General features: G+C 35.6%; 1 protein-coding gene, 1 long non-coding RNA gene and 2 other non-coding genes across 4 annotated transcripts; 3 read left to right on the forward strand and 1 right to left on the reverse strand.

The window, feature by feature from the left end:
* The first annotated feature begins 985 nt into the window (after positions 1-985).
* Trnal-caa (transfer RNA leucine (anticodon CAA)) lies at positions 986-1,067 on the forward strand. Its single transcript has one exon. It is a non-coding gene; the product is annotated as a tRNA-Leu (tRNA).
* A 140-nt stretch (positions 1,068-1,207) lies between these two features.
* Positions 1,208-1,289, forward strand: Trnal-uaa (transfer RNA leucine (anticodon UAA)). The gene has a single exon. It is a non-coding gene; the product is annotated as a tRNA-Leu (tRNA).
* Positions 1,290-9,305: 8,016 nt separating this feature from the next.
* Positions 9,306-11,799, reverse strand: LOC128216628 (uncharacterized). Its single transcript, XR_008258104.1, has 5 exons — positions 11,672-11,799; positions 10,591-10,776; positions 9,912-9,991; positions 9,563-9,640; positions 9,306-9,430 (listed from the first exon to the last, which is right to left on the reverse strand). It is a non-coding gene; the product is annotated as an uncharacterized LOC128216628 (long non-coding RNA).
* Positions 11,800-12,875: 1,076 nt separating this feature from the next.
* LOC128217832 (mesoderm-specific transcript homolog protein-like) lies at positions 12,876-27,064 on the forward strand. Its single transcript, XM_052925238.1, has 12 exons — positions 12,876-12,953; positions 14,129-14,294; positions 15,127-15,206; positions 18,119-18,196; positions 19,193-19,323; positions 20,309-20,364; positions 21,886-21,926; positions 23,387-23,454; positions 24,325-24,426; positions 24,883-24,959; positions 25,244-25,307; positions 26,374-27,064. The coding sequence occupies exons 2-12, from the start codon at positions 14,141-14,143 to the stop codon at positions 26,498-26,500; spliced, it is 978 nt and encodes a 325-aa protein (XP_052781198.1). The 5' UTR covers positions 12,876-12,953; positions 14,129-14,140; the 3' UTR covers positions 26,501-27,064.
* The last annotated feature ends 645 nt before the right edge of the window (positions 27,065-27,709 follow it).

Genomic DNA, 27,709 nt, shown 5'->3' on the forward strand with positions numbered 1-27,709 from the left:
TGCGATACATAAAAGGAAATGCTTTCTGAGATTAAAGTTAGCATTTCCTGCCTGCAAGTAAAGCGAGCAAATATGCCTCTATGTGCTTAAGAGGTGTGTTTGAAAGTGAACTCTGTAGCCTTCTCTTAGATCAAAAGAGAAATAAGTCTACGAGTTTTCGAGCCTAGCTTGTGGTTTTGGGTACTTGAAGTTGATCGCATATTTCCAATCGTTCACTGATCGATCTATGCGGCTGTAGCACTCGATTCTTGCTTCAGTATAGCCATTCATGTATCTGAGACCATAAGTTCGGCGTTGTGCCTACAACGAGTCAGCAATACCCCGTTTGTTACACCCGAGTAGTCCAGCACTCTACATTATAGGTGTAACAAATTGTAGAAGGTCGCCTGGAAGGCCTCTAATGGGTGCTGATTTTGCGTAGTGTATGACACTAGGAAAATAGGTTTCTGGCTCAGAGTTACCGTTTTCCGATCTCGCTGATGCCGTGGGTAACCTGACCAATGCCAGTCACAAGTCTGGATGAAAAACAGGGAGTGACCACATTGCATAACAAAAATACTTTTCACATTGAATGTTTGACATTATAACAATTGTAAACATTTGCTTGTGTTTGATTTCATGAAAACAATTGTGTATAATTATGTATATTGATATGTTTGCAATGTTATGAATACTATGCATGTTTGTACTTTGTTATCTGCTTACATTTTGAATAAAACATAAACTGAAATTAGAAGCATTAGTTGTATATCAGAAATTTCAATAGTTATGCAACGATTGAGTGAAACAAAATTTAAGCATCATGAAGACTTTCGTCTTTTGAAATGCTTCAAACTGGAATGTTCACTTCACTTTCACGTGAAAGCAATTTTTAAATTTCATCTCATATTTTTCAAAATCTTCAAACATAAGAAAAAAACTCATGTTTCCTTTACATTATAATTTCAAGCTCTTATAATCTTCACTTCTCAGCTCATTTGCACCAAGTACGGTGGCCGAGTGGTTAAGGCGTTGGACTCAAGTTCCAATGGACTATGTCCGCGTGGGTTCGAACCCCACCCGTACTTGCATTTAAGGCAATTGTCCATTCGACTAAGAGTAACTGCAAAGTTTTGTAAGGAATACATGAGCAATTTGGCAGATCGTATGGCCTTTGCATTATAATTTCAAGCTCTTATAATCTTCACTTCTCAGCTCATTTGTACCAAGTACGGTGGCCGAGTGGTTAAGGCGTTGGACTTAAGTTCCAATGGACTATGTCCGCGTGGGTTCGAACCCCACCCGTACTAATATATTTTGCATTTTGGCTGACATGCGATTAGTATCCAAGATATTTCGTAATTTGGCATCACCTCAGCATGAAAGAAGAAACGCGACAAGAGTTGCAACAACAAAACGATGAAAAAAACATTTGTCAAATTTGTGTTACGGACAAAAAGTGTATTGTGTTTACGCCTTGTGGCCATTTGACTTACACTCAAACACTACCAGTTCTGATTCACACAGCTATGCTGTAGACAACCGCAATACGCTAGTTAGCTCAAATTTCTAACATTGGTTAGCAAAGTTGACGAATGCAAGTTCGAGATATAATGTACATGCTTTTTGAGCATTTGAAACCAATATAAAACATACAGCGGTGACTGTACTATTCACACTTCACTAACTATGGCAAAACGATATACTGACATCGTTGGGTTTGCTGGACTACAGTACAATGATTATTTTAAAAGGTTTTGTTGGGAATGCCAATTGTGTTGTGCTGGAGTCTTTACCGTAGAACCTTGTGAACGACATGAGCTATTGAACATTTTCCCTCCAGCTGGCTACTGCCAAAACTGTTTTCGATATGTGTGGTACTGTAATGATTGTAAGGCTGATGGAACGCCACCAAAAGTGCGAATGAGAAACTATTGTTTGTCATGTTTCTTCCACCGATTTGAAAATCTTGCAATCTTGGCCGGCTAACCCTGACGTGGTTGAAGAAAGTTTTCGATTGATTGTGACAATTATCTTGCTTGTTTCACAAAATAAAAAATAAAAACTTGAAATAAATTACTTTGTTTTTGTATCTGATACCAAGACGCTCATTTTTTTCTCTGATGATTTTCAATTTTCATTTTCTCTGATGATTTTCAATTTTCATTTTCAATTTTCATTCTCAATTTTCATTCTCAATTTTCATTCTCAATTTTCATTCTCAATTTTCATTCTCAATTTTCATTCTCAATTTTCACATTCGTCATTTTCATTCGTCATTTTCAAACAATATCCTCGTGGGACTAAACGCACTCATCGCCGATATCGGGTTGTACAAAAGACAGTGCTAAGGTAAGTAATAACAGGTGTGACACACGACAATAAACAGTGCTAAGGTGAGTAGTACCAGGTGTGACATCTGACAAAATACAGAACTAAGGTAACTAATAACAGGTGTGAGATCCGACAATAAACAGTTCTAAGTTAAGTAATAACAGGTGCGACAATCGACAATAAACAGTACTAAGATAAGTAATAACAGGTGTGACATCTGACAAAATACAGTGCTAAGGAAAGTAATAACAGGTGTGACATCTGACAAAAGACAGTGCTAAGGTAAGTAATAACAGGTGTGACACCCGACAATAAACAGTGCTAAGGTGAGTAGTACCAGGTGTGACATCTGACAAAATACAGAACTAAGGTAAGTAATAACAGGTGTGAGATCCGACAATAAACAGTTCTAAGTTAAGTAATAAAAGGTGCGACAATCGACAATAAACAGTACTAAGATAAGTAATAACAGGTGTGACATCTGACAAAAGACAGTGCTAAGGTAAGTAATAACAGGAGTGACATCTGACAAAAGACAGTGCCTAGGTAAGTAATAACAGGTGTGACATCTGACAAAAGACAGTGCTAAGGTAAGTAATAACAGGTGTGACATCTGACATTCTACAGTTCTAAGTTATGGAATAACAGGTGCGACAATCGACAATAAACAGTACTAAGGTAAATAATAACAGGTGTGACATCTGACAAAAGACAGTGCTAAGGTAAGTAATAACAGGTGTGACATCTGACAAAAGACAGTGCTAAGGTAAGTAATAACAGGTGTGACATCTGACAAAAGACAGTGCTAAGGTAAGTAATAACAGGTGTGACACCCGACAATAAACAGTGCTAAGGTAAGTAATAACAGGTGTGACATCTGACAAAAGACAGTGCTAAGGTAAGTAATAACAGGTGTGACATCTGACAAAAGACAGTGCTAAGGTAAGTAATACCAGGTGTGACATCTGACAAAAGACAGTTCTAAGTTAAGTAATAACAGGTGTGACATCTGACAAAAGACAGTGCTAAGGTAAGTAATAACAGGTGTGACATCTGACAAAAGACAGTGCTAAGGTAAGTAATAACAGGTGTGACATCTGACAAAAGACAGTGCTAAGGTAAGTAATAACAGGTGTGACATCTGACAAAAGACAGTGCTAAGGTAAGTAATAACAGGTGTGACATCTGACAAAAGACAGTGCTAAGGTAAGTAATAACAGGTGTGACATCTGACAAAAGACAGTGCTAAGGTAAATAATAACAGGTGTGACATCTGACAAAAGACAGTGCTAAGGTAAGTAATAACAGGTGTGACATCTGACAAAAGACAGTGCTAAGGTAAGTAATAACAGGTGTGACATCTGACAAAAGACAGTGCTAAGGTGAGTAATAACAGGTGTGACATCTGACAAAAGACAGCACTAAGGTAAGTAATAACAGGTGCGACACCTGACAAAAGACAGTGCTAAGGTAAGTAATAACAGGTGTGACATCTGACAAAAGACAGTGCTAAGTTAAGTAATAACAGGTGTGACATCTGACAAAAGACAGTTCTAAGTTAAGTAATAACAGGTGTGACATCTGACAAAAGACAGTGCTAAGGTAAGTAATAACAGGTGTGACATCTGACAAAAGACAGTTCTAAGTTAAGTAATAACAGGTGTGACATCTGACAAAAGACAGTGCTAAGGTAAGTAATAACAGGTGTGACATCTGACAAAAGACAGTGCTAAGGTAAGTAATACCAGGTGTGACATCTGACAAAAGACAGTGCTAAGGTAAGTAATAACAGGTGTGACATCTGACAAAAGACAGTGCTAAGGTAAGTAATAACAGGTGTGACATCTGACAAAAGACAGTGCTAAGGTAAGTAATAACAGGTGTGACATCTGACATTCTACAGTTCTAAGTTATGGAATAACAGGTGCGACAATCGACAATAAACAGTACTAAGGTAAATAATAACAGGTGTGACATCTGACAAAAGACAGTGCTAAGGTAAGTAATAACAGGTGTGACATCTGATAAAAGACAGTGCTAAGGTAAGTAATAACAGGTGTGACATCTGACAAAAGACAGTGCTAAGGTAAGTAATAACAGGTGTGACACCCGACAATAAACAGTGCTAAGGTAAGTAATAACAGGTGTGACATCTGACAAAAGACAGTGCTAAGGTAAGTAATAACAGGTGTGACATCTGACAAAAGACAGTGCTAAGGTAAGTAATACCAGGTGTAAAACCTGACAAAAGACAGTGCTAAGGTAAGTAATAACAGGTGTGACATCTGACAAAAGACAGTGCTAAGGTAAGTAATAACAGGTGTGACATCTGACAAAAGACAGTGCTAAGGTAAGTAATAACAGGTGTGACATCTGACAAAAGACAGTGCTAAGTTAAGTAATAACAGGTGTGACATCTGACAAAAGACAGTGCTAAGGTAAGTAATAACAGGTGTGACATCTGACAAAAGACAGTGCTAAGGTAAGTAATAACAGGTGTGACATCTGACAAAAGACAGTGCTAAGGTAAGTAATAACAGGTGTGACATCTGACAAAAGACAGTGCTAAGGTAAGTAATAACAGGTGTGACATCTGACAAAAGACAGTGCTAAGGTAAGTAATAACAGGTGTGACATCTGACAAAAGACAGCACTAAGGTAAGTAATAACAGGTGTGACATCTGACAAAAGACAGTGCTAAGGTAAGTAATAACAGGTGTGACATCTGACAAAAGACAGTGCTAAGGTAAGTAATAACAGGTGTGACATCTGACAAAAGACAGTGCTAAAGTAAGTAATAACAGGTGTGACATCTGACAAAAGACAGTGCTAAGGTAAGTAATAACAGGTGTGACATCTGACAAAAGACAGTGCTAAGGTAAGTAATAACAGGTGTGACATCTGACAAAAGACAGTGCTAAGGTAAGTAATAACAGGTGTGACATCTGACAAAAGACAGTGCTAAGGTAAGTAATAACAGGTGTGACATCTGACAAAAGACAGTGCTAAGGTAAGTAATACCAGGTGTGACATCTGACAAAAGACAGTGCTAAGGTAAGTAATAACAGGTGTGACATCTGACAAAAGACAGTGCTAAGGTAAGTAATAACAGGTGTGACATCTGACAAAAGACAGTGCTAAGGTAAGTAATAACAGGTGTGACATCTGACAAAAGACAGTGCTAAGGTAAGTAATAACAGGTGTGACACACGACAATAAACAGTGCTAAGGTAAGTAATAACAGGTGTGACATCTGACAAAAGACAGTGCTAGGGTAAGTAATAACAGGTGTGACATCTGACAAAAGACAGTGCTAGGGTAAGTAATACCAGGTGTGACATCTGACAAAAGACAGTGCTAAGGTAAGTAATAACAGGTGTGACATCTGACAAAAGACAGTGCTAGGGTAAGTAATAACAGGTGTGACATCTGACAAAAGACAGTGCTAAGGTAAGTAATACCAGGTGTGACATCTGACAAAAGACAGTGCTAAGGTAAGTAATACCAGGTGTGACATCTGACAAAAGACAGTGCTAAGGTAAGTAATAACAGGTGTGACATCTGACAAAAGACAGTGCTAGGGTAAGTAATAACAGGTGTGACATCTGATAAAAGACAGTGCTAAGGTAAGTAATAACAGGTGTGACATCTGACAAAAGACAGTGCTAAGGTGAGTAATAACAGGTGTGACATCTGACAAAAGACAGTGCTAAGGTGAGTAATAACAGGTGTGACATCTGACAAAAGACAGTGCTAAGGTAAGTAATAACAGGTGTGACATCTGACAAAAGACAGTGCTAAGGTAAGTAATAACAGGTGTGACATCTGACAAAAGACAGTGCTAAGGTAAGTAATAACAGGTGTGACATCTGACAAAAGACAGTGCTAAGTTAAGTAATAACAGGTGTGACATCTGACAAAAGACAGTGCTAAGGTAAGTAATAACAGGTGTGACATCTGACAAAAGACAGTGCTAAGGTAAGTAATAACAGGTGTGACATCTGACAAAAGACAGTTCTAAGTTAAGTAATAACAGGTGTGACATCTGACAAAAGACAGTGCTAAGGTAAGTAATAACAGGTGTGACATCTGACAAAAGACAGCACTAAGGTAAGTAATAACAGGTGTGACATCTGACAAAAGACAGTGCTAAGGTAAGTAATAACAGGTGTGACATCTGACAAAAGACAGTTCTAAGTTAAGTAATAACAGGTGTGACATCTGACAAAAGACAGTGCTAAGGTAAGTAATAACAGGTGTGACATCTGACAAAAGACAGCACTAAGGTAAGTAATAACAGGTGTGACACCCGACAATAAACAGTGCTAAGGTAAGTAATAACAGGTGTGACATCTGACAAAAGACAGTGCTAAAGTAAGTAATAACAGGTGTGACATCTGACAAAAGACAGCACTAAGGTAAGTAATAACAGGTGCGACACCCGACAATAAACAGTGCTAAGGTAAGTAATAACAGGTGTGACATCTGACAATAAACAGCACTAAGGTAAGTAATAACAGGTGTGACATCTGACAAAAGACAGTGCTAAGGTAAGTAATAACAGGTGTGACACCCGACAATAAACAGTGCTAAGGTAAGTAATAACAGGTGTGACATCTGACAATAAACAGCACTAAGGTAAGTAATAACAGGTGTGACATCTGACAAAAGAGAGTGCTAAGGTAGGTAATAACAGGTGTGACATCTGACAGAAGACAGTGCTAAGGTAAGTAATAACAGGTGCGACAATCGACAATAAACAGTACTAAGGTAAGTAATAACAGGTGTGACATCTGACAAAAGACAGTGCTAAGGTAAGTAATAACAGGTGCGACAATCGACAATAAACAGTACTAAGGTAAGTAATAACAGGTGTGACATCTGATAAAAGACAGTGCTAAGTTAAGTAATAACAGGTGCGACAATCGACAATAAACAGTACTAAGGTAAGTTATAACAGGTGTGACATCTGACAAAAGACAGTGCTAAGGTAAGTAATAACAGGTGTGACATCTGACAAAAGACAATAACAGGTGTGACATCTGACAAAAGACAGTGCTAAGGTAAGTAATAACAGGTGTGACATCTGACAAAAGACAGTGCTAAGGTAAGTAATAACAGGTGTGACATCTGACAAAAGACAGTGCTAAGGTAAGTAATAACAGGTGTGACACCCGACAATAAACAGTACTAAGGTGAGTAGTACCAGGTGTGACATCTGACAATAGACAGTGCTAAGGTAAGTAATAACAGGTGTGACATCCGACAATAGACAGTTCTAAGTTAAGTAATAACAGGTGCGACAATCGACAATAGACATTGCTTAGTGAAGCAATAACAGGGGTGACATCCGACAATTCACAGTATGACAGGGATGACATCAGACAATACATAGTATAAAGGTTAGCAATGTGAGGTGGGACATCCGACAATACACACTATGTCAGGTGTGACATCCGACAATACACAGTACTAAGGTTAAGAACACTAGCTGTGCCATTCGACAATATACAGTGCTAAGGTAAGCAATACAAGGTGTGACATCCGACAATAGACGGTGCTAAGGTAAGTAATACCAGGTGTGACATCCGACAATAATTATTACTAAGGTAAATAATAATATGCGTGACATATGACAATAGACAGTACTAAGGTAAGTAATACCAGATGTCGCATCGGACAATATACAGTACTAAGGTTAGTAATAACAGGTGTGACATCCGACAAAAGACATTGCTTAGGATAGCAATAACAGGGTTGACATCCGACAATTCACAGTATGACAGGGATGACATCCGACAATAAACAATACTAAGGTTAGCAATGTAAGGTGGGACATCCGACAACACACAATATGACAGGTGTGACATCCGACAATACACAGTATGACATCAATGACATCCGACAATACACAGTATGACAGCAATGACATCCGACAATACACAGTACTAAGGTTAGCAATGTAAGGTGGGACATCCGACAACACACAGTATGACAGGTGTGACATCCGACAATACACAGTATGACATCAATGACATCCGACAATACACAGTATGACAGCAATGACATCCGACAATACACAGTACTAAGGTTAGCAATGTGAGGTGGGACATCCGACAACACACAATATGACAGGTGTGACATCCGACAATACACAGTATGACATCAATGACATCCGACAATACACAGTATGACAGCAATGACATCCGACAATACACAGTACTAAGGTTAGCAATGTCAGGGGAGACATCCGCAATACACACTTTGACGGGTGTGACATCCGAGAATACACAGTATGACAGGTGTGACATCCGGCAATATACACTATGACAGGTGTGACATCCGACAATACACAGTATGACAGCAATGACATTCGAAAAAACACAGTACTATGGTTAGCAATGTCAAATAAAAAAAAAAAAAACAATAAGTAAGAAGGACAGAGTGTGCGAAGTGAACGACCCCTTCTTTTTAAGATTTTACAAAACGTGTTGAAACTGACTTAGATTATGTAAAAGTTAGAAGACATGAAGTAAAATCTTAATAATATATAATTGACGGATTGGGCGTAAAGAACGAGCCAATCTTAATCATTTTGATTGCATTTCAGGGCATCTTACTGTCTTAGGTCACAACCTCATTCTCTGACACATTGTCAACGCAAAGTCTGACACAGGCAATTAAATCGGATGAGTGGCAGAAGGCGGACCTTCATACGCCTGCGAATGGTGAAATTCTTAACGATTAACCCTAGTACTGAATTATCGCCTTTCTGCAATTCCATTGGCTGAGAATAACGGTTGTATTCTTAAACCAGTTTTCAGCAGACGGGGTACCAAATTATGACGTCATATCTATAAAGATTCTTAAAGACTAAGCGAAGTACTTATTTAAGATCGTTAGTCGACTCCCTTGGCTGAAAAGTAAGGTTATAAGGTAATAAAGCTATGTTATACAACAGTTTCATTTCTACTTAATCATCCTACCTGTGAAGCAATTCCAAGGCCACGGTGTCACCATAGTCATGAGACATCACGTGTGCGCGTGATATAGAAAGTGACGTCAGCAGAGCCTCGTGAATGTCCGCCTGTTCCGTAATCAGGTAGTCGTGGTCGAGCTGTAAACAAGGAATGTGGAATAAACTGGCTTTAGTGTTAAAAATAAACGCAAAATTCATTAAATTCAAAAATCAAGCATTTTTAACATCAAAACTTTATGCTATCAATAAAACTTTCCATTCGCCACAAACCGGTTTGTCTGAGAATCCATATCCTAACATATCCAGCATAATGATTTTGCTGAACTGCGATTTCATGCGACCAAGAATCTGAAAAAAAACAGCATATATATATTATTTTCACTTAAAAAGGGAAATATCTGATAGGTTAAATCGAAGAAAAGAACATTAAACTTATTCTTGAGACTGCCCCTCGAGAAAAAAAAATTATTGTAAGGATTTTGTATGTCTATTACAATTATGACCCCAGGGCTTTTGACAAATTTCGCTGCCCCAGGACTGGAATTTGCAGTTTGTCTAAATCTCATGGCGTGCCCCCGTCCCTCCCCCGGGGCAAAACATGTATAGGTGTATGATAAACCTTGCTCCAATCATGGCTGGAGGTGGGAAATCAATGGATCAACACAAGGGTGCTTCCATCGCTTGGTACTCCTTCCTCAACTGTAAACAAAATGGTTTCTCTTAGAAGAAAATTGACATAAATTTATATAAATACATTTTTACCATTAAAGATGCACTCTTACTCCCAAATAAGATTTACCAAAATTAATAAAATTGTTTTAATATTCCAAAAAGAATGAATAAATGTCGGACACACTAAGGAGACTATAGCAGACCACAGTAAATCTTTTAGCATTCACCAATCATTTAATATTTTTGCACTTTCTGCTATTAAATACACGGTTACAATCTTTTCCATAAATGCATTATTTAGTAAGTAGTTAAAGGTTTATCAGTAACAAATGATGTTTGTTATACTTGTGTAAATATTGATTTTGAATAAGAGTGTCACTTTAAGCATCTATATTCGCTAATAGAAAAAGATCGAAAGTATAAATCAATTTGTGTGATTGAATTGTATACTCGTTATTTTGCTTTTGTTCTATAACAAATCAAAATTTAATACGCCATAATACATTTTTAGGGTTTTTTTTATGCCGAGGTTTGTTTCATTGATAATCAGTATATAAATGTTATATCATTTAATTTTTTGCACATTAAAAACTTTAAAGAAATAATAAAAGAAAAACAGTACTAACCTATATAAAATATATCAAATTCCTTATATTTGAAGATATTGCCTTTCTTTTGCCAGTTGAGCAGCGTCGATGAAAGTGGCGGTGGTGGTATGTTGAGGAAATATACGGTGGCGGCGGTGACAACCACAATCCATGCAATGGTTTGGTACCCCATCTCAGTGACTAACTGATTATATTCACGCGTGCCTGATATTTAAAACAAGATAGTCCGATGTAAAAGAGTTTTTATAGTTGATTTCATTAAAACAATGCAAAAGTCGGACTATTTAGGGCCTACCAGAGTGTAAAACATGGTTTGAAATACCAACACATAAACTGTTCTAAAACGTTTTCTTTTTCACTTAGTTTTGGGGTTCAACATTTAACAAACATAAATCAAACATTGTTTGCAACATGTGTAGGTGTAATAATAAAAGGAGCTGTGCAAATTTTACGAAAAAGGATTTGTCAATTATTGGTTAAAAAAACAATCACATTTTTTCAGAAAGTCTTTCTACAATATGAATTGTTCTTTTTTATATGTCAAAATATTTGAAAATATCTAATCAACAATTCATTGTTTATTTACGGTGATAGCTTCTATTTTATGATAGGAAATTGCATTGTCGTTACCAGGAAGTAAATTTCATTTACTACTGTATTGAATATATTTCTTATTTAACCTCAAAAGTAAATAAAACATTAACTTTTGAAACATTTCAATTTCTAGCCTCCACCACCCATTTTTAAAACATATGGAAGGCCCCTTAAATTCATGTCTATAATGTGCATTCACTTAAAGGGAAGTCAAATAAAAAAACATAAATATGTGTAGGTTAAAACATTGATAATATAAAAAAGGTAGCGTACATGACAATTTCGATACGTGTAAAGTCGACTAAAAAGTCAATTCACAAAATGATAATAACTTCATGTTGTTCAGTTAGGTCAATATATAAATACATGATGCAGAAGCAAAAAGTATCACTATAAGTATGTGACGAACACTGTGTTTCCTTGTGTAATTTAATTTCAAAAACCTGTGAGATTATGAACATATTAGTAATGTTATTATTGGTGAAAAAAAAAACGTTTGACTTACCTTTCTAATTTCACAGTTAATATGTTGTTTAATATCCTTTGGAGACAAATATTACCTCGTCCCTTCTTTTAACCTTAACGCCCTACTTTTTGACTCGTTATGTGAGGAAAATCTCAATATTGTATTTGTCTTTTGCATTTGAGTTGGTACAAAGTGTTTAAAATGTGTTAAATGCGTAAAATCAAGTGTATTATTAACAAAAAACATGCAAATATCAAGAGGCACTTATGACACAGATATATTTTGAATTATTTGTAAAGAATGTTATGTATAATCATAATATGATTTTGCATTTAAGCGTTTTCATAAGTTTTGAAATATTATTTATCGGAATTAAGAAAATTCGCAAAGAAAGCTACCAAGAACGTCTTTATTGAGTGTACTTTCGTGAACTGTAAATTCAAACTGAAATGTTGACTCTGTCTGGTAACATAATAGTCAGGTATTTTATTTTTAGTACTATATATTCGATATCATAATATAATGTTAACGCGGGAGAGTTAATGTCAACTGAGGCATTTGGATGGATAACAATGCCATTTTACCTGACGTACCTAACGTACGTAACTAAATGTTGTCATTGTAAAATATGCATGTACAAGGTATTAGCCAATCCGCACTTTTACACTTTTTATCGGGATATATTGTTATGATACCCTCGCATGGCTCTCAAAATGGACACTTGTTATTATCGAGTCGAAACGGACGCTTATAAAACAAGTTATATTCAAGCGCTTCAATGTTTTCATACGAGATCAGCTGTCAAACGATGCATTCCGATGCAAGGCATTAGTATAAGCTAGGGATAGGAACGAATATCCGAGTATCCGGATATCCGGTTATCACGCAAGTATTCGGATACCAAAATGGGTATTCGAATATTCGTTAAGAATTACTTGCAACAATGATAATACCAGACATCGTCGACACTTCACTAAGAATGTACACTCCATGCAACTACACTCAATATAAGACATGCTGCCTTCTTTACAATTTTCCACAATAATGAATAATTAATAAGTCTAACTTGATAATTTATATATGCAAAAGTCATTTTTATATCCGATTCATTACATCATAATGCATTCCTTAACTCTTCAACCTTTGTCTAAGTCATGCATTTTTCATTCGAAACACTGAATTTGTACCAACCGAAATGCAAAGAATAATCCAATATTGAAATTAGGATCCCGGGTCCCGACAAATATAACTTTCCCTATGAGTCAAAAAGTAGTACGTTAAACTTAAGTTTAAAAGTGGGGACGTAAAAATATTTCCAAAGGTATGTTGTAGTCTTTTTTCACCTAATGATGCAATCATTTATTATGTTTCCATATTTACGTTCGTTGATCAATGTTAATAACAAGGAAGCAGAGTACTTGTCAAAAATGAATGATACTTTGGCACACATGTCTACTTCAGTACTTATACTGCACACAATTCATGCATGTACAATGTCAGTAAACTAAACCATGAGTCATGAACATTAAGTCAATTGATTACTTAAATATAATCAAAATGCATTTTAAATGTATTTAGTAGTAATAACAATTGTCGTTTTACGTAACCTTATTCACATGTATTCAGGGGTGGATCTAGGCCAACGTTTTTAGAGGTGGCGCAACTTAGGGATGTACATGTAACCTTTTGACTTGCACCCCTACCATGGATCCAAACCGAAAGTTGTTTTAAGTGTTGTCGGGGAAGGGGGGGGGGGTGTGCATGTTGGTACTCTCTACTGACGATTTTAACAACTTTTAGTCCGATGCTTTTGGGGCATATTTTATTTTTATCTTAGTGAATATTGACTAATTTAGGGGATGCGGGCGTGGGGGGTACCGGTATCGCTGGATCCGCTAGTGATATTTTGTTTACATGTCATGTGTTTTATCTTCCCTGTTTGTATAAGGCCAGAAACAATTACGTGGTTAGGTTTACATACTGTGCAAAAAAAAACATTTTGGGAAGGAATTTAAGTCCTTATTACTGTATTATAATTTTTAATGAGGCTTCATGAAAGAACGGTATTGTCGTCATTTGGATATGGGTTTTTAAAATACATATTAAACACAGAATAAAAAGGGGATATTTGTTATTTTAATTTTAACCAAATGACTTTGAAAACGGTAGCCTATTTTGAAGGAATTGGCTCGATATCCAAGCGAGAGTGCTTACAAAGAGAAAAACAAATCGGTCCCTTACATCCAATTCGAGCCAATGAGGATATCGAGCCAAGCGATATCGAGCCAACGGGTTTCGACTGTACATACGAGGGTGTTTTCGATAATAATGGCCTAGGAATTCTGGATGATAACCTCATTTGCACATTCTGAAATATGTTATGTTTAGGTACTTTAAACCATATCTTGCACTTTGAATTACCGTGTGTGAAAACAAGTACATTAATATTTATAAATTGACTGTGTTTGAAATAACATTTTTCGTGAATATAATCAGTTAGTCGCTGGGATGGGGTACCAAAACATTGCATGGATTGTGGTTGTCACCGCCGCCACCGTATATTTCCTCAACATTCCACCACCGCCACTTTCATCGACGCTGCTCAACTGGCAAAAGAAAGGGGATATCTTCAAATATAAGGGATTTGATATATTTTTTATAGGTAGGTACCCTTTTTAATTAAGTACTTAATTTGCAACGAATAACAATTATAAAACATTTACATAACTATTCTAAATGAAATTAGACAGATGATAAAAATAATATTTAAGTTTGCATGTTTATCAAATCATATGAAATATTATCCCTTATGAACTTATTGATAAGACAAAACAATCGATTGTAAGATTGAATCATATGAATCATACATACATTATTTATGAATCATACATACATTATTTATGAATCATACATACACTATTTATGAATCATTCATACATTATTTATGAATCATACATACATTATTTATGAATCATACATACATTATTTATGAATCATATTTATGAATCATACATACACTATTTATGAATCATTCATACATTATTTATGAATCATACATACATTATTTATGAATCATACATACATTATTTATGAATCATACTTACATTATTTATGAATCATACATACATTATTTATGAATCATTCATACATTATTTATGAATCATTCATACATTATTTATGAATCATACATACATTATTTATAAATCATACATACATTATTTATGAATCATACATACATTATTTATGAATCAACATACATTATTTATGAATCATACATACATTATTTATGAATCATACATACATTATTTATGAATCTACATACATTATTTATGAATCATACATACATTATTTATGAATCAACATACATTATTTATGAATCAACATACACTATTTATGAATCAGACATACATTATTTATGAATCAACATACATTATTGCCGCATTGAATAAAAAAATGCAAAGTCAATGTTATTTGAGGAAAAAAATATTTTTCAGTTGAGGAAGGAATACCAAGCGATGGAAGCACCCTTGTGTTGATCCATGGATTTCCCACCTCCAGCCATGATTGGAGCAAGGTTTATCATACATCTTTCAATGTTTTGCCCCGGGGGAGAGGGGTGGGGGCACACCCAGGAGATTTAGACAAACTGCAAATTTTGTTGTCGAAATTCCAACTCTTGGGCAGCGAAAATTTCGAAAATATATTGGCCATTATATTGATAGTTGCATCATGAAGTTATAACATAAATCTGTATATGCAAAATATAAAGCAAATTACCAGTAGTGCAGAATCGATAAGTAAGCTTGGCCGTATTCATAATGCATCTTTAGTCTTTTTCTAACTGAAGTCGATATCTTAAAATATCCCTTGTCAAATTAAAAAAAATGTATAAATGTTTTTAACATTTAAAAATGTTTTTTTTTTAATTAGGTCAATGCAAATATTATATTTCAAAAATTATTGAGATTTTAAGCATGGCAAATAAAATACCTAAATTAGGAAAGTGATTTACAACAGTAAATGACTTAAGATGCTTCATACCAGCCCAGTACTTATCCAACTTATATTCCAAATTAGGTCAACCATTAATTAGAATGATTTCCATCAAATTGCTTTCTATGGCTTACCAAAGTAAGGCAAGCTGCATAAATATTCGACGGCTACAGCTGTAGTTTTATTGATGGAACTATAATATACATTGTAGCTTTAAATAGAACGACACCAGTCCCAATTAACGCCTGTAGCTATACATAGAGATGCAGCGATACAATACAGAATTATACAGGGTAACTGTATTTTAGGCACCCAAAGTAGGTATGCCACTGTTTTCATATTGCATTACTTTTAAGCCACTTGGTAAGCCATACTGCTGTAGCTATGTTTCATTGGCCACTCTTGTCATATTGTACTTTTTGAGCCTCTTGGTACGTCATACAAATGAAGCTATGTTTTATTGGCCACTGTTCTCATACAGTACTTTTGAGCGACTTGATAACCCATACAGCTGTAGGTATGTTTGATTGGCCACTGTTGTCATGCTTTACTTTGTGAGCTACTTCATACCCCATACAGCTGTAGCTATGTTTGATTGGCAAGTGTTTTCATATTGTATTTTGTGAGCTACTTCATACCCCATACAGCTGTAGATGTGTTTGCTTGGCCACTGTTTTCATATTGTATTTTGTACGCCACCTGATACCCCATACAGCTAGAAGCTATGTTATATTGGCCACTGTTGTCATACAGTACGTTTGAGGCACTTGATACCCCATACAGCTAGAAGCTATGTTATATTGGCCACTGTTGTCATACAGTACGTTTGAGGCACTTGATACCCAATACAGCTAGAAGCTATGTTCTATTGGCCACTCTTGCCATACAGTACGTTTGAGCCACTTGATACTCCATACAGCTAGAAACTATGTTATATTGGCCACTGTTGTCATACAGTACGTTTGAGGCACTTGATACCCCATACAGCTAGAAGCTATGTTATATTGGCCACTGTTGTCATACAGTACGTTTGAGCCACTTGATACCCCATACAGCTAGAAGCTATGTTATATTGGCCACTCTTGTCATACAGTACGTTTGAGGCACCTGATACCCAATACAGCTAGAAGCTATGTTATATTGGCCACTCTTGTCATACAGTACGTTTGAGCCACTTGATACCCCATACAGCTAGAAGCTATGTTATATTGGCCACTGTTGTCATACAGTACGTTTGAGCCACCTGATACCCCATACAGCTAGAAGCTATGTTATATTGGCCACTGTTGTCATACAGTACGTTTGAGGCACCTGATACCTCATACAGCTAGAAGCTATGTTATATTGGTCACTGTTGTCATATTGTATCTTTTGAGCCATCTGATACCCCATACACTTAGAAGCTATGTTTCATTGGCCACTGTTGTCATATTGTTTCTTCTGGGCCATTTGATACCCTATACAGCTAGAAGCTGTTTCATTGGCCACGTTGTCATACAATACGTTTGAGGCACTTGATACCCCATACAGCTAGAAGCTATGTTTCATTGGCCACTGTTGTCATACAGTACGTTTGAGCCACCTGATACCCCATACAGCTCTAGCTATGTTTGATTGGCCACTGTTGTCATATTGTTTCTTCTGGGCCATCTGATACCCCATACAGCTAGAAGCTATGTTTCATTGGCCACTGTTGTCATATTGTATCTTTAAAGCCATCTGATACCCCATACAGCTAGAAGCTATGTTTCATTGGCCACTGTTGTCATATTGTATCTTTTGAGCCATCTGATACCCCATACAGCTAGAAGCTGTTTCATTGGCCACTGTTGTCATATTGTATCTTTTGAGCCACCTGATACCCCATACAGCTAGAAACTATGTTATATTGGCCACTGTTGTCATACAGTACTTTTGAGACACTTCATACCCCATACAGCTTTGTTTGATTGGCCACTGTTTTCATATTGTATTTTGTGAGGTTCTTGATACCCCACACAGCTGTAGCTATGCTTGATTGGCCACTGTTTTCACATTGTTACTCTTGGTCCACTTGAAAGCCCATACAGCTGTAGCTATGTTTGGTTGGCCACTGTTGTGATATAGCAACATTTACTGTCATATGTTCTAGCTCAAGGTTTCTTTATTTACCAACTGTACGCATGAAAATGATTCAAACTTCATTTGATGTCACTTATGATACACACAAGACGCCGGCCATCATGTTGTTTCGTTTTATCAGAGGTAGTCCAATGCACACGTGTTGTATGAGTTGCTAGCTTAAATATGTTGTATTCATATTTTTTTGTAATTCAGATAGTACCTAGCAGATATTCCCATTCTAAATGCAAATAATATTAGGACAATACGATCAGCCCAAAACAATATTTTGTCTAGATTAAAGTTGATTTTTGCGTGTTACACGATTTTCTCAATCTTGCAATAGGAAAGTTCATTCATTAAATAAATGTATGTGCTTTGTTGTTGTTTCAGATTCTTGGTGGTATGAAATCACAGTTCAGCAAAATCATTATGCTGGATATGTTGGGATATGGATTCTCAGATAAGCCGGTATGTCGTTCACAAATGGTTTTTTAGCTCGGCTTTTTGAAGAATAAGGAGGGCTGTACTTCTCCTTGGCATCTGCGTCGGCGTCTGGTTTTAAGTTTAAGGACAAGTTGGCATTTTTACTTATTATCCAATACCCTACATTCATTTTACTCCAAACTTCACACAGTAATTCAGGACCATCACACAATGAGATAACATAACTGTTTTACCCTAAATACAAATCATAGTCCCTGATTGACTTTGACTTCATACCTCACACAATTGTTAAAGGCCATCATACAATTAGGTTTCATAACTCCATCTTATCTTGATAAAAATATGACTCTTTAATGACCTATCGGAAATCGAAAGTTTGGATAAAGTTTTAGGACATCTTTAGGTTTTAGCTGAGATTTCAAATACCATTAATTCAATAAACCTCATACTTCACACAGTTGTTCACGGTCATTACACAATTAGGTAACTCCATATTGTCTTCAATACAATTTATTTCCCTTGATTGTTTTCTTTTGATAATTTTTATCTTCTTATGGTTTTTGGCAGGCACATCTAACATCACAAATGCATTGGAGTGACGTTTAGTCGAGCGCGTTGTACTATGACAGCTCTTGCATTAATATCGTTAAGTTTTGATAAAAGAACATCATGAGCTATACTTGGTAAGACAGATTGGGTTGAAATAAACTGATTTAATTAGTCGAGTGTTATCATCAACACATATAAACTAATATATATAAGAAAATCTATCTACATGGTATTTTCACTACCAGGTATGAAAAAGTTAGTCATAATGCGCCAAATCTGTGAAAAGTGATAGGCCCAGGCCTACAAGGCCTATATGTAGCTACGCCACTGCGATACCCTTAATAACTTTTTTAACTTTACCAAAGTTCTGAACAATCGGGCCGGTTTATTTTCCATGAGCCACTTATATAACCAGACAAGAGAAAAGTTAAACTTATAAGTACAATTTTAATCCAAATGACTTCTTAACAGCTTGACCACGACTACCTAATTACGGAACAGGCGGACATTCACGAGGCTCTGCTGACGTCACTTTCCATACCACGCGCACACGTGATGTCACATGACTACGGCGACACCGTGGCCTTGGAACTGCTTCATAGGTTAGAGAACTTAGAGAGTAAAATCAACCTGTGTTGTAAATGATGAAAACGATAGTGACATTAGAAGTAGCCGATGAAACAGTTTCAATATCCGATGGAACCGTTTTGATATCAGATAAAACCGTTTCGATATCCAATGTACCGGTTCCGATATCCGATATAACCGTTCGACATCCGCTAGGATCGTTTCGATAGCAGAAAGAAACGTTTATATCTGATAGAACCGTTTCATTATCAGAAAGGACTTTTCGATATTATATATTACCTTATAGATATCAAATAGAACCGTTTCAATATCAAGTAGAGCCTGCTTCGATATCAGATAGAACCATTTTAATTTCAGATAGTACCCTTTCGATACCAGATAAAACCGTTTCAATATCAGATAGAACCTTTTTACTTTTACACGCATCCCTCCTTGTATTGATTACGTTTGTAAGGTTTCATGTCAAAACAATATTTGTTTCAATGTCGAATGCCGTATGAACAACATACACCGTAACATAATTATTCCAGTCAGGAAAATACACGAAAACAACAGAGGTAAAATATATTATTTAGTTTGGCTAAATAAATTGTAAGCATACATTTTGGAACCCTTAACATTATCTTTAATTTGTTAATTTACAATATCTTTAGTGTCAAAATGAATCTCCTGTCCTGCGAAATGGGTTCCAAAATGTATCTGAGGTTAAATTATGCTTACATATAAATAATGCTTATCCGTACCATGATAGTTAGTAATGTATTCATCGAAAGGACAGTTGAAACATTTAGTGGACCTGCTTTTAAGTGGGTCCCAAAATGTAGTTAACTGTGCTACGACGAACACATTACTAACTACTTCTAGACGTAATGCTTTTTACCAGCTTTTCTTTATAAAGTGTAAAGTACTTCCGAGATTTCATATATGTATATATATTAAATATTACATTTTTTAAATCCCTTTAAATTTGTATAACATACGACATGCGTCTGTTTTCAGGTTCGACAACAAAGAATCAAAATTTCAGCTTGAATCATTGTGCATGTTGAATGGCGGTAAGTCCGAACTTTGTTTGAGTTTGAACCGATGCTAAATCTTCGGAACTCCTCGGCAACTTTCCATCGAAAACAACCTCGAGTGTATGCCGGTACATCAGTAGAAGTTGTCCGTAAATTTTTGAATTATATCATTAATTAAATGTAGTGTTTTAGCTTGTATTTATTGATCAAAGTATAAATTGATTGCAAGTGAAGTGTTTTATTGCAGACATAATTAACATTCCCAAGAGTTAAGTCATTAAGTTTAAATGCTAAAAGAAATTACTACGCGATCTACTTGCAGCGGACTTATACATACCGATTTCTGAGTTTGTTAACCGTCCATATACAACCGAGATTATTTTCGATAAAATGGCCGAGGAGCTCCGAATGATGCTGGATTAACTGTTACACTCGTTTTATTTACTTATATGTCAATGCTTAACATACTGAACGTTTACTATGGACCGATTGTTGAAGGGTCGTATTTTTAAAGCAACTTAGTGAATACATTCAACTTAGTGAATTTTTCGTGATTTTTGACAACGATTATTTTAAATGACCTCTACTTTAATCATTTTTTTTCATATGTATATATTGTCAAGGCCATTTTCTTGTTTATTTTCATATTTTTGGTATACAAAAAGTGTTAGTTTTCTTTCAATCCAATTAAGAAAAAGTGAAAATTTCCATCAAGTTGAACAAAATTCACTCTAAGATGGTTTATGAATACAACCCAAGAACTTAACTTTAGTTTACAACGTTGTTAACGGCATCGTTGTTATATTATACTGCAATCTTTAAATAACATCACAATTCCTGTTAGCTGTCAAATCGGTTTTGCTGTGGAAAATTCACCGATACACTTATGATTTGCGGTATACATAACAAGATTTGAGACAACTTTTTCAGCTTTAATATTACTTGTTGTATTTATATATATGAGCAATTCATCAAATATTTCACCTTAAAAGTTAACAACGATGGCGTTTATCAAGTTGTTAACTTTAACAAAGTTTTTAACGATCGGGTCTATATCTGCTTCTGCTACACTGTACATTCATTTGTTAGTTTAAATTTAATGCAAAACAATTTGATTTGATAATATTTTATCGCATGAAATACATTTGACAATGAGAATATCAATGCAAATTTTAACACAAAACAATTTCATGACTGCCTTACGTACCAGGACATAAGAGGGGGCGTAACTAAGGGCGTATCCTTTGACTTGCACCCCGCCCTCGTAGCCGACATTATTTATTTTTTTATTTTTATTATTTTATTATTTTATTTATTTATTTTTATTTTATTTTTTTATTTTTGTATTTTTTTTTTTATTTTTTTTTTTTGGGGGGGGGTGTTCCCCCATGAACTTTTCAGACAATATCATGTCCGAAATGGTGCATTTTAAGCGTATTTGCCTTTGTACTTTTTTCTATTTAATTGAAATAAACTTATCCGCTAGTGCATCCTTAAATGTATAACTACAAGTGTTTTGCAAACATGCGCAATTCACCATTGCTATTTCTTTTTCAGGCGTGTTTCCGGGGACACATTCCCCTTTAATAGGCCAAACGGTACGTTTCTTTTGTGAATTCTGAAATTCTAGAAATTATTTCCAAATCATTATTTATATATACGTTCTAAAGCGGCCATAAACGGTAATTGCTAGAATATTAAGTAAAGTTAAAACGTTTTGTACCTATTCAGGGGCGTAGCTAGGCCTTAAAAAATGTAGGTCCGAAATGGTTCTATCTGAGTTTGGGGACTTGTATATGTGCATTACACGCACTTAATTATATTTTCAATTATTACATTAAAATTAAGCACGTTGTTTAAATAAACACCAAACTTTGGTTAAAAAACAACAACAATTTTTTGAGTTGTTCAAAGTGTTCAGGTAGCTGTTAGTTTTTATTGCATTTTGGGGTTATTTTTTTCTTTCATTTTTCAAAGGTGTAGGCCCAGGCCCAGGCCTACAAGGCCTATATGTAGCTACGCCACTGCTATTTGAAGATTGTTTTCGTTGAATGCGTTAATGCATTAATTCTGACATAAGAACGATAGCCATATAACACTGAGCTCGTATGTATTAACCGTGCGATAGATAAGTTACAACGATATTTCAATATACGCCTGCTTCTTATTACAAGGAATGTGACACAACGATCAACTCACAACCCTCTCGCTCATGATTCAAATAAAATAGAACTCCAGCTTTGCGTTTGTTGATCATAATTTCAATAACGCGGATAGTGGATGAGTAACTATATCATATAGAATATAACCTACATTTTCATCCTCGGCACCCCAGCGTATTCATAACCTATATGGATACGCTTGGGTGCCGAGGATGTACATTTTAAGCCAATGAAATTGCAGATAGGCAATCATTAAGTAAGAATTTCGCCTTTCGCGGGCTTTTAATAATTAGCCTTCTGCCACTCATCCGATACACACTCCCTGTGTCAGATTTGGTGTTGTCAATGTATCAGCCAATGAGGTTGTATTCAAAGTCAGTTACGCTAAGCTCACTCCGCCCATTCTTATTAATTAAGAATTTGCGTCAAGTCATCTGAATATAACTTACACCAGTCCGTGCAAATGGTTTTGTTAAAACGAGGCTTAGGTGACATACTTATAGTTCATTAAAAAAATATATGTTTAAAGATATTTAATTGGAAAATCGCGCGAAATTTAAGCCAGGTGACGTCATACTGGAAATTACGTCATTGATTTTTCTTCTCAGCACCGTGTGCGTTTACTTCCGTTTTTTAAAGTGAAACGGGCTGAGCTGAGAGAAACCGTGAACTTATATATTCACAATATTACGATAAAAATCCTGCCTTAAGCTGATTTAACGAAAAGCATGACATAAAAAGAGGAACCTCACCAGAAACGCTTATAACTGGACCATTTGCATGAACTGGCGTATTGTAGTATTGTAGTATGTTACGTAAAATACGAAATGGCACAAATCGGCCACCATACATTTGTATGTTCTTCTCGTATAATGGCATTTATGTTCTTATTGCAGCTTCTTTTGATGCCTGTTCTTGGGTCCGTACTGAGCCATTTTACCTTCTACCGGATTTATGAAAGGAGGTAAGGCTAGAACATGCCGTTGTAAATGTTTCTTATCCCATTCGGAACTCCTCGACCACTCTTATCGAAAACAACCTCGGATGTGTATGGACGGTCTTACAATATCAGAAATCGGAACACTCTGAGTCCGCTGCATGTCGATCGCGTAGTAATTCAATTCAGCAGTTAAACGTAAAGACTTAACTCTTGGGAATCTTAATTATGTTTGCAATAATACACTTCATTGGCAATCAATTTAAACTTAGATCAGCAAATACAGGCTAAAAAACTACAGTTAATTAATGATACAATTCAAAATTTTACGAACTACTTCTACAAATGGAACGGCATACATCCGAGGTTGTTTTCGATAAAAATGGCCGAAAAGCTCCGAATGTCAAGATATTCGAATGAACACATGATGCACATCTTGCCAGAGGCAATACGCACATGTGCAACAAGATAATTACTTTGGGTTTAATATTTGTCCGGTTTTGTCCCTTGATAGAATGAATACTTATTGCAACAAATTTCATTTGACTGTAACTTTCAAGATGTTCACATGAAACTGTGTATATATATTGTCGTGAGAAAGTGCACCTGTTAAGCAAAGAACGTAACTCTGGTTTTAATAATTGTCAAGTTATGTTTCCTAATAGTCTGAAAGAGTATTGCAACAAGTGTGACATGGTTGGAACTATTCAAGATATTCATTTGGAACTTTGTATTCATATTATACTGAGTATGTGGACCTGTTTTACAAGAACAACAACTTTTGCTGTAATAAGTTTCGAGTAATGCCCCATAGTGACTAAAAAGAACAGTCGAACTTTGTCGTTCGCTTCGCTGCGCTTTTGTTTTGTTACGCAAAGTATTTGCTTGTATTTTCAGCATGTCAAAGGTATTCGGAGCAGACACCCAGCCAACTTCTGATGAAATGATGGATTTCTACGCAATAGTCCAGCGGAAAAATGGCAACATCGTTAATTCAAGGTTTGACCTCGGGAGAGAGACAGAGAGACAAACAGAGAGTTTAATCAACATCGTTAATTCAAGGTTTCATTGAGAGAGAGAGAGAGAGAGAGAGAGAGAGAGAGAGAGAGAGAGAGAGAGAGAGAGAGAGGGGGGGGGGGGGGGTCAGTCAACATTGTTAATTCAAGGTTTGACCTTGAGAGAGAGAGAGCGAGAGAGAGATAATGAGAGACAGGGAAGTAGAGAAAGAGACAGAGACAGAGAGTTTATTCACTGTTTATTGTAAAAAATGACCATTACAAAATATTTCAAAGGCAATATAAAATAACAGTTCGATGAAAAGAACAAAGGCAGGTAGGGATATCGGAAACAAACATATTTGTATCGCCTATAGAGCATGACTAAATTGAGTCAGTTTGTTTTATTATTGTTTTGCCTAAATGCGTGTGTTTTTCAACAAAACGTTCTTTGTTTCAGGTTAATAAAATATATCACCCAACGAGCAGAAAACAAGGACAGATGGGTCGGGGCACTCGTGAAGACGAAACTTCCAGGTGATAAACTTCACATATTTTTTTATTGATTATACTTAACAACCATCTATTTTTGGCAAACTGATATCAAAGTTTATAGGAACAAAAAAATCATAGTTTAATGCATCAAAACTGGGTGGAGTTTAAAAAGGAAATATTGAGATCCTGGACAAGGCCGTATGCAATTTGGCGGCCATTTTCCAAGATGGCCGCAATTCGCCAATATTGACTAGAAACACAATGCTTCTATTTGTCCTTCTCAACAAACTATTTTAATTACTTACTAATGAATATTTTTACTTCAGTTCACATGATATATGGGCCATCTGATCCAGTTAACAGTGGATACGCCTTCGTTGATCATTACAAGTAAAAACCGTTTTATTATTCGAAAACTTTTATTGTGTTATATAACCGATTTATTATTAATTAGTTTTATTCACATTTAAGGCGCACAATAAAGGCTGACGTATTTTTTTAAAATAATTTTAAAGCATTTTTATGTTAAACTCATTTGAATTTAATGATAAACACACAAAACGCATATGATTTTGGTGCAGATAACAAAATATTAGCCTTACTAAATGAGGTTTTGGAATTCATAGCTACGCACCCACAAATTTCACAGTTAGAAAAGGCGCCAAACAATCGCTAATATTTTTATCTGTATATGAATATTATGCATTTATTTATCATTAAAGTCAGATATAAAAAAGTGTAATCAACCTATATGGTGCGCCTTTAAAACAAGAGCAAATATTTAATCTTATTTAACCTTCATTTTCATAGCATTTATTGTAACTTAATAATTCCAGTTAAAAATATATGCGACCTACATATTGCACTCTGCCCAGGAATTCATATCCCTTAAAATTCAATGCAAAATTTACAAGTTGTTATGTTTCCTTGAAAAACGAATGTGTATTAACGAAAATAAAACATACCCTTATCGAAGGCAGAGCGCAAGACCCATTTTTTCAATTTTTGTACTGAGCCAGGGGCCGATGTCTAATTTTGAATTCTTCAGAGAGTAGTACCATCTAAGAGTATAACTACGTTTTATTTCCACATGAAAGCAGTGCCATCTATGAGCATTACTGCGATCTATTTTTATTTCAACATGAAAGTAGTTCCATCCGCGGGTATAACTGTGATCTACGCTTTCATTTTGCAGGAAGGCAGTGACATATCCGAGTATTACTGTGGTCTACTTTTTATTTTTAACAGGAAAGTAGTGCCATTCCCGATTATAACTAGGGTCTACTTCTTATTCTAACTTGAAAGTATTACCATCCGGGATAATTACTGAGATCTACTTTTTTATTTTCACAGGAAAATAGTGCTATCCGCGGTATAACTATGATCTACGCTTTCATTTTGCAGGAAAGTAGTGCCATCCGCGGATATAACTGTGATCTACGCTTTCATTTTGCAGGAAAGTAGTGCCATCCCCGAGTATTACTGTACTAGACGCAGCGATTGGACACTACCCGCAGTGGGAGGATCCGAATGCCGTCTTCGAATCATACAAGTCCTTCTTACAGTCCATCAAAAAGACTTAAATTCTCACTTCAGGTCCATCATAAACCTTGGAATCATTCCACCAGTGCATAAAATGTCTTGAAATTAATCCACCAGACCATTTAGGATAATTGAAATCATTATATCAGTCCATCAAAACGCATTGAAATAAAATTTAATAAATCAATCAGTCCATCAAAAAGCATTGAATAATTCCCTCCAGTCCATCAAACGCATTGAAATCACCTAACCAGTCCATTTAGACGCGTTAAAATCAATCCACAAGTTCATTAAAGATGCACTATTACTCCCAACTAAGTTTTACCATGTTTAATACAATTGTTTTAATTTACCCAAAAGGATTAATTAATGTCAAAAGAATGGTTCCTATGAAGGATACTGTGTTTAATTTGAAAGAACGGTGCAGAAAACACGGCAATCTACCTTATGAATCAATACTAGATCGCAGTAAATCTTTTAGCATTCACCAATCATTTAATATTTTTGCGTTTTCAGCTTTTGAATACACGGTAATAAACTTGTTACCAGTAATAAATATTTAATATTTTCATGTATGCATCATCTAGTAATAAGAAGATTTATTACTCAGAATTTATGTTTTTTATACATGTGTATGAATTGATTTTAAATGAGAGTGTCATTTTAAGAATCATTGTCCAAGAAAACGCATCGCGATCAACCAACCAGTCCATTAAACAATATTGTATATTCCCCTTAAGTCCATCAAAATGCCTTGAACATTTTGTCATGCTCATTTGGAGGCATTTCCATATTTACCTTATCCTAAAAATTATATTGGTCTCCAGTTAGCATGTTCCTAAAATGCACAAAATAAAGAACCCCACCCACCCCAATTTAATTTGTCAATTGTTATTTTTTAATTCTTCACGACAGGAATCATTGAAACATCTCGACATTCTTACTTTAGTTTCCAATATTTAGTTTATTTGTTAGGTGACCAAGATTTCACTGAGGTAAAATACTTTGTCTCCTATACTATTTCAAGCATTGTAATATTGCCATATTTTACAGTCTTTGAAGGACCTAATAAAAACATTTTAAATTATTTTCGGTAAAAATAAGTGTTTAATTTTCACACAAAATCCTTTCAATTGATATCGATATAATATGACGTCACCAGGCATCTGTAAGTCACATCTGTTTGGGCCGAATACCTTTCTAAGGTTGTCTTATAAACCAGAAGAGAAAATAAATGTACAGTCGAAAAC

This window comes from Mya arenaria, chromosome 14 (assembly GCF_026914265.1).
Source record: "Mya arenaria isolate MELC-2E11 chromosome 14, ASM2691426v1".
NCBI lineage: Eukaryota > Metazoa > Mollusca > Bivalvia > Myida > Myidae > Mya > Mya arenaria.

What these genes read in the sequence shown, in the direction of transcription:
- LOC128217832 (XM_052925238.1), top strand. Translation starts at nt 14,141, where the DNA reads ATGGGGTACCAAAACATTGCATGGATTGTGGTTGTCACCGCCGCCACC. An exon ending in ATTTGATATATTTTTTATAG is followed by an intron (nt 14,295 to 15,126) that starts GTAGGTACCCTT and finishes AATATTTTTCAG; the next exon opens with TTGAGGAAGGAATACCAAGC. An exon ending in ATTGTGCATGTTGAATGGCG is followed by an intron (nt 20,365 to 21,885) that starts GTAAGTCCGAAC and finishes TTTCTTTTTCAG; the next exon opens with GCGTGTTTCCGGGGACACAT.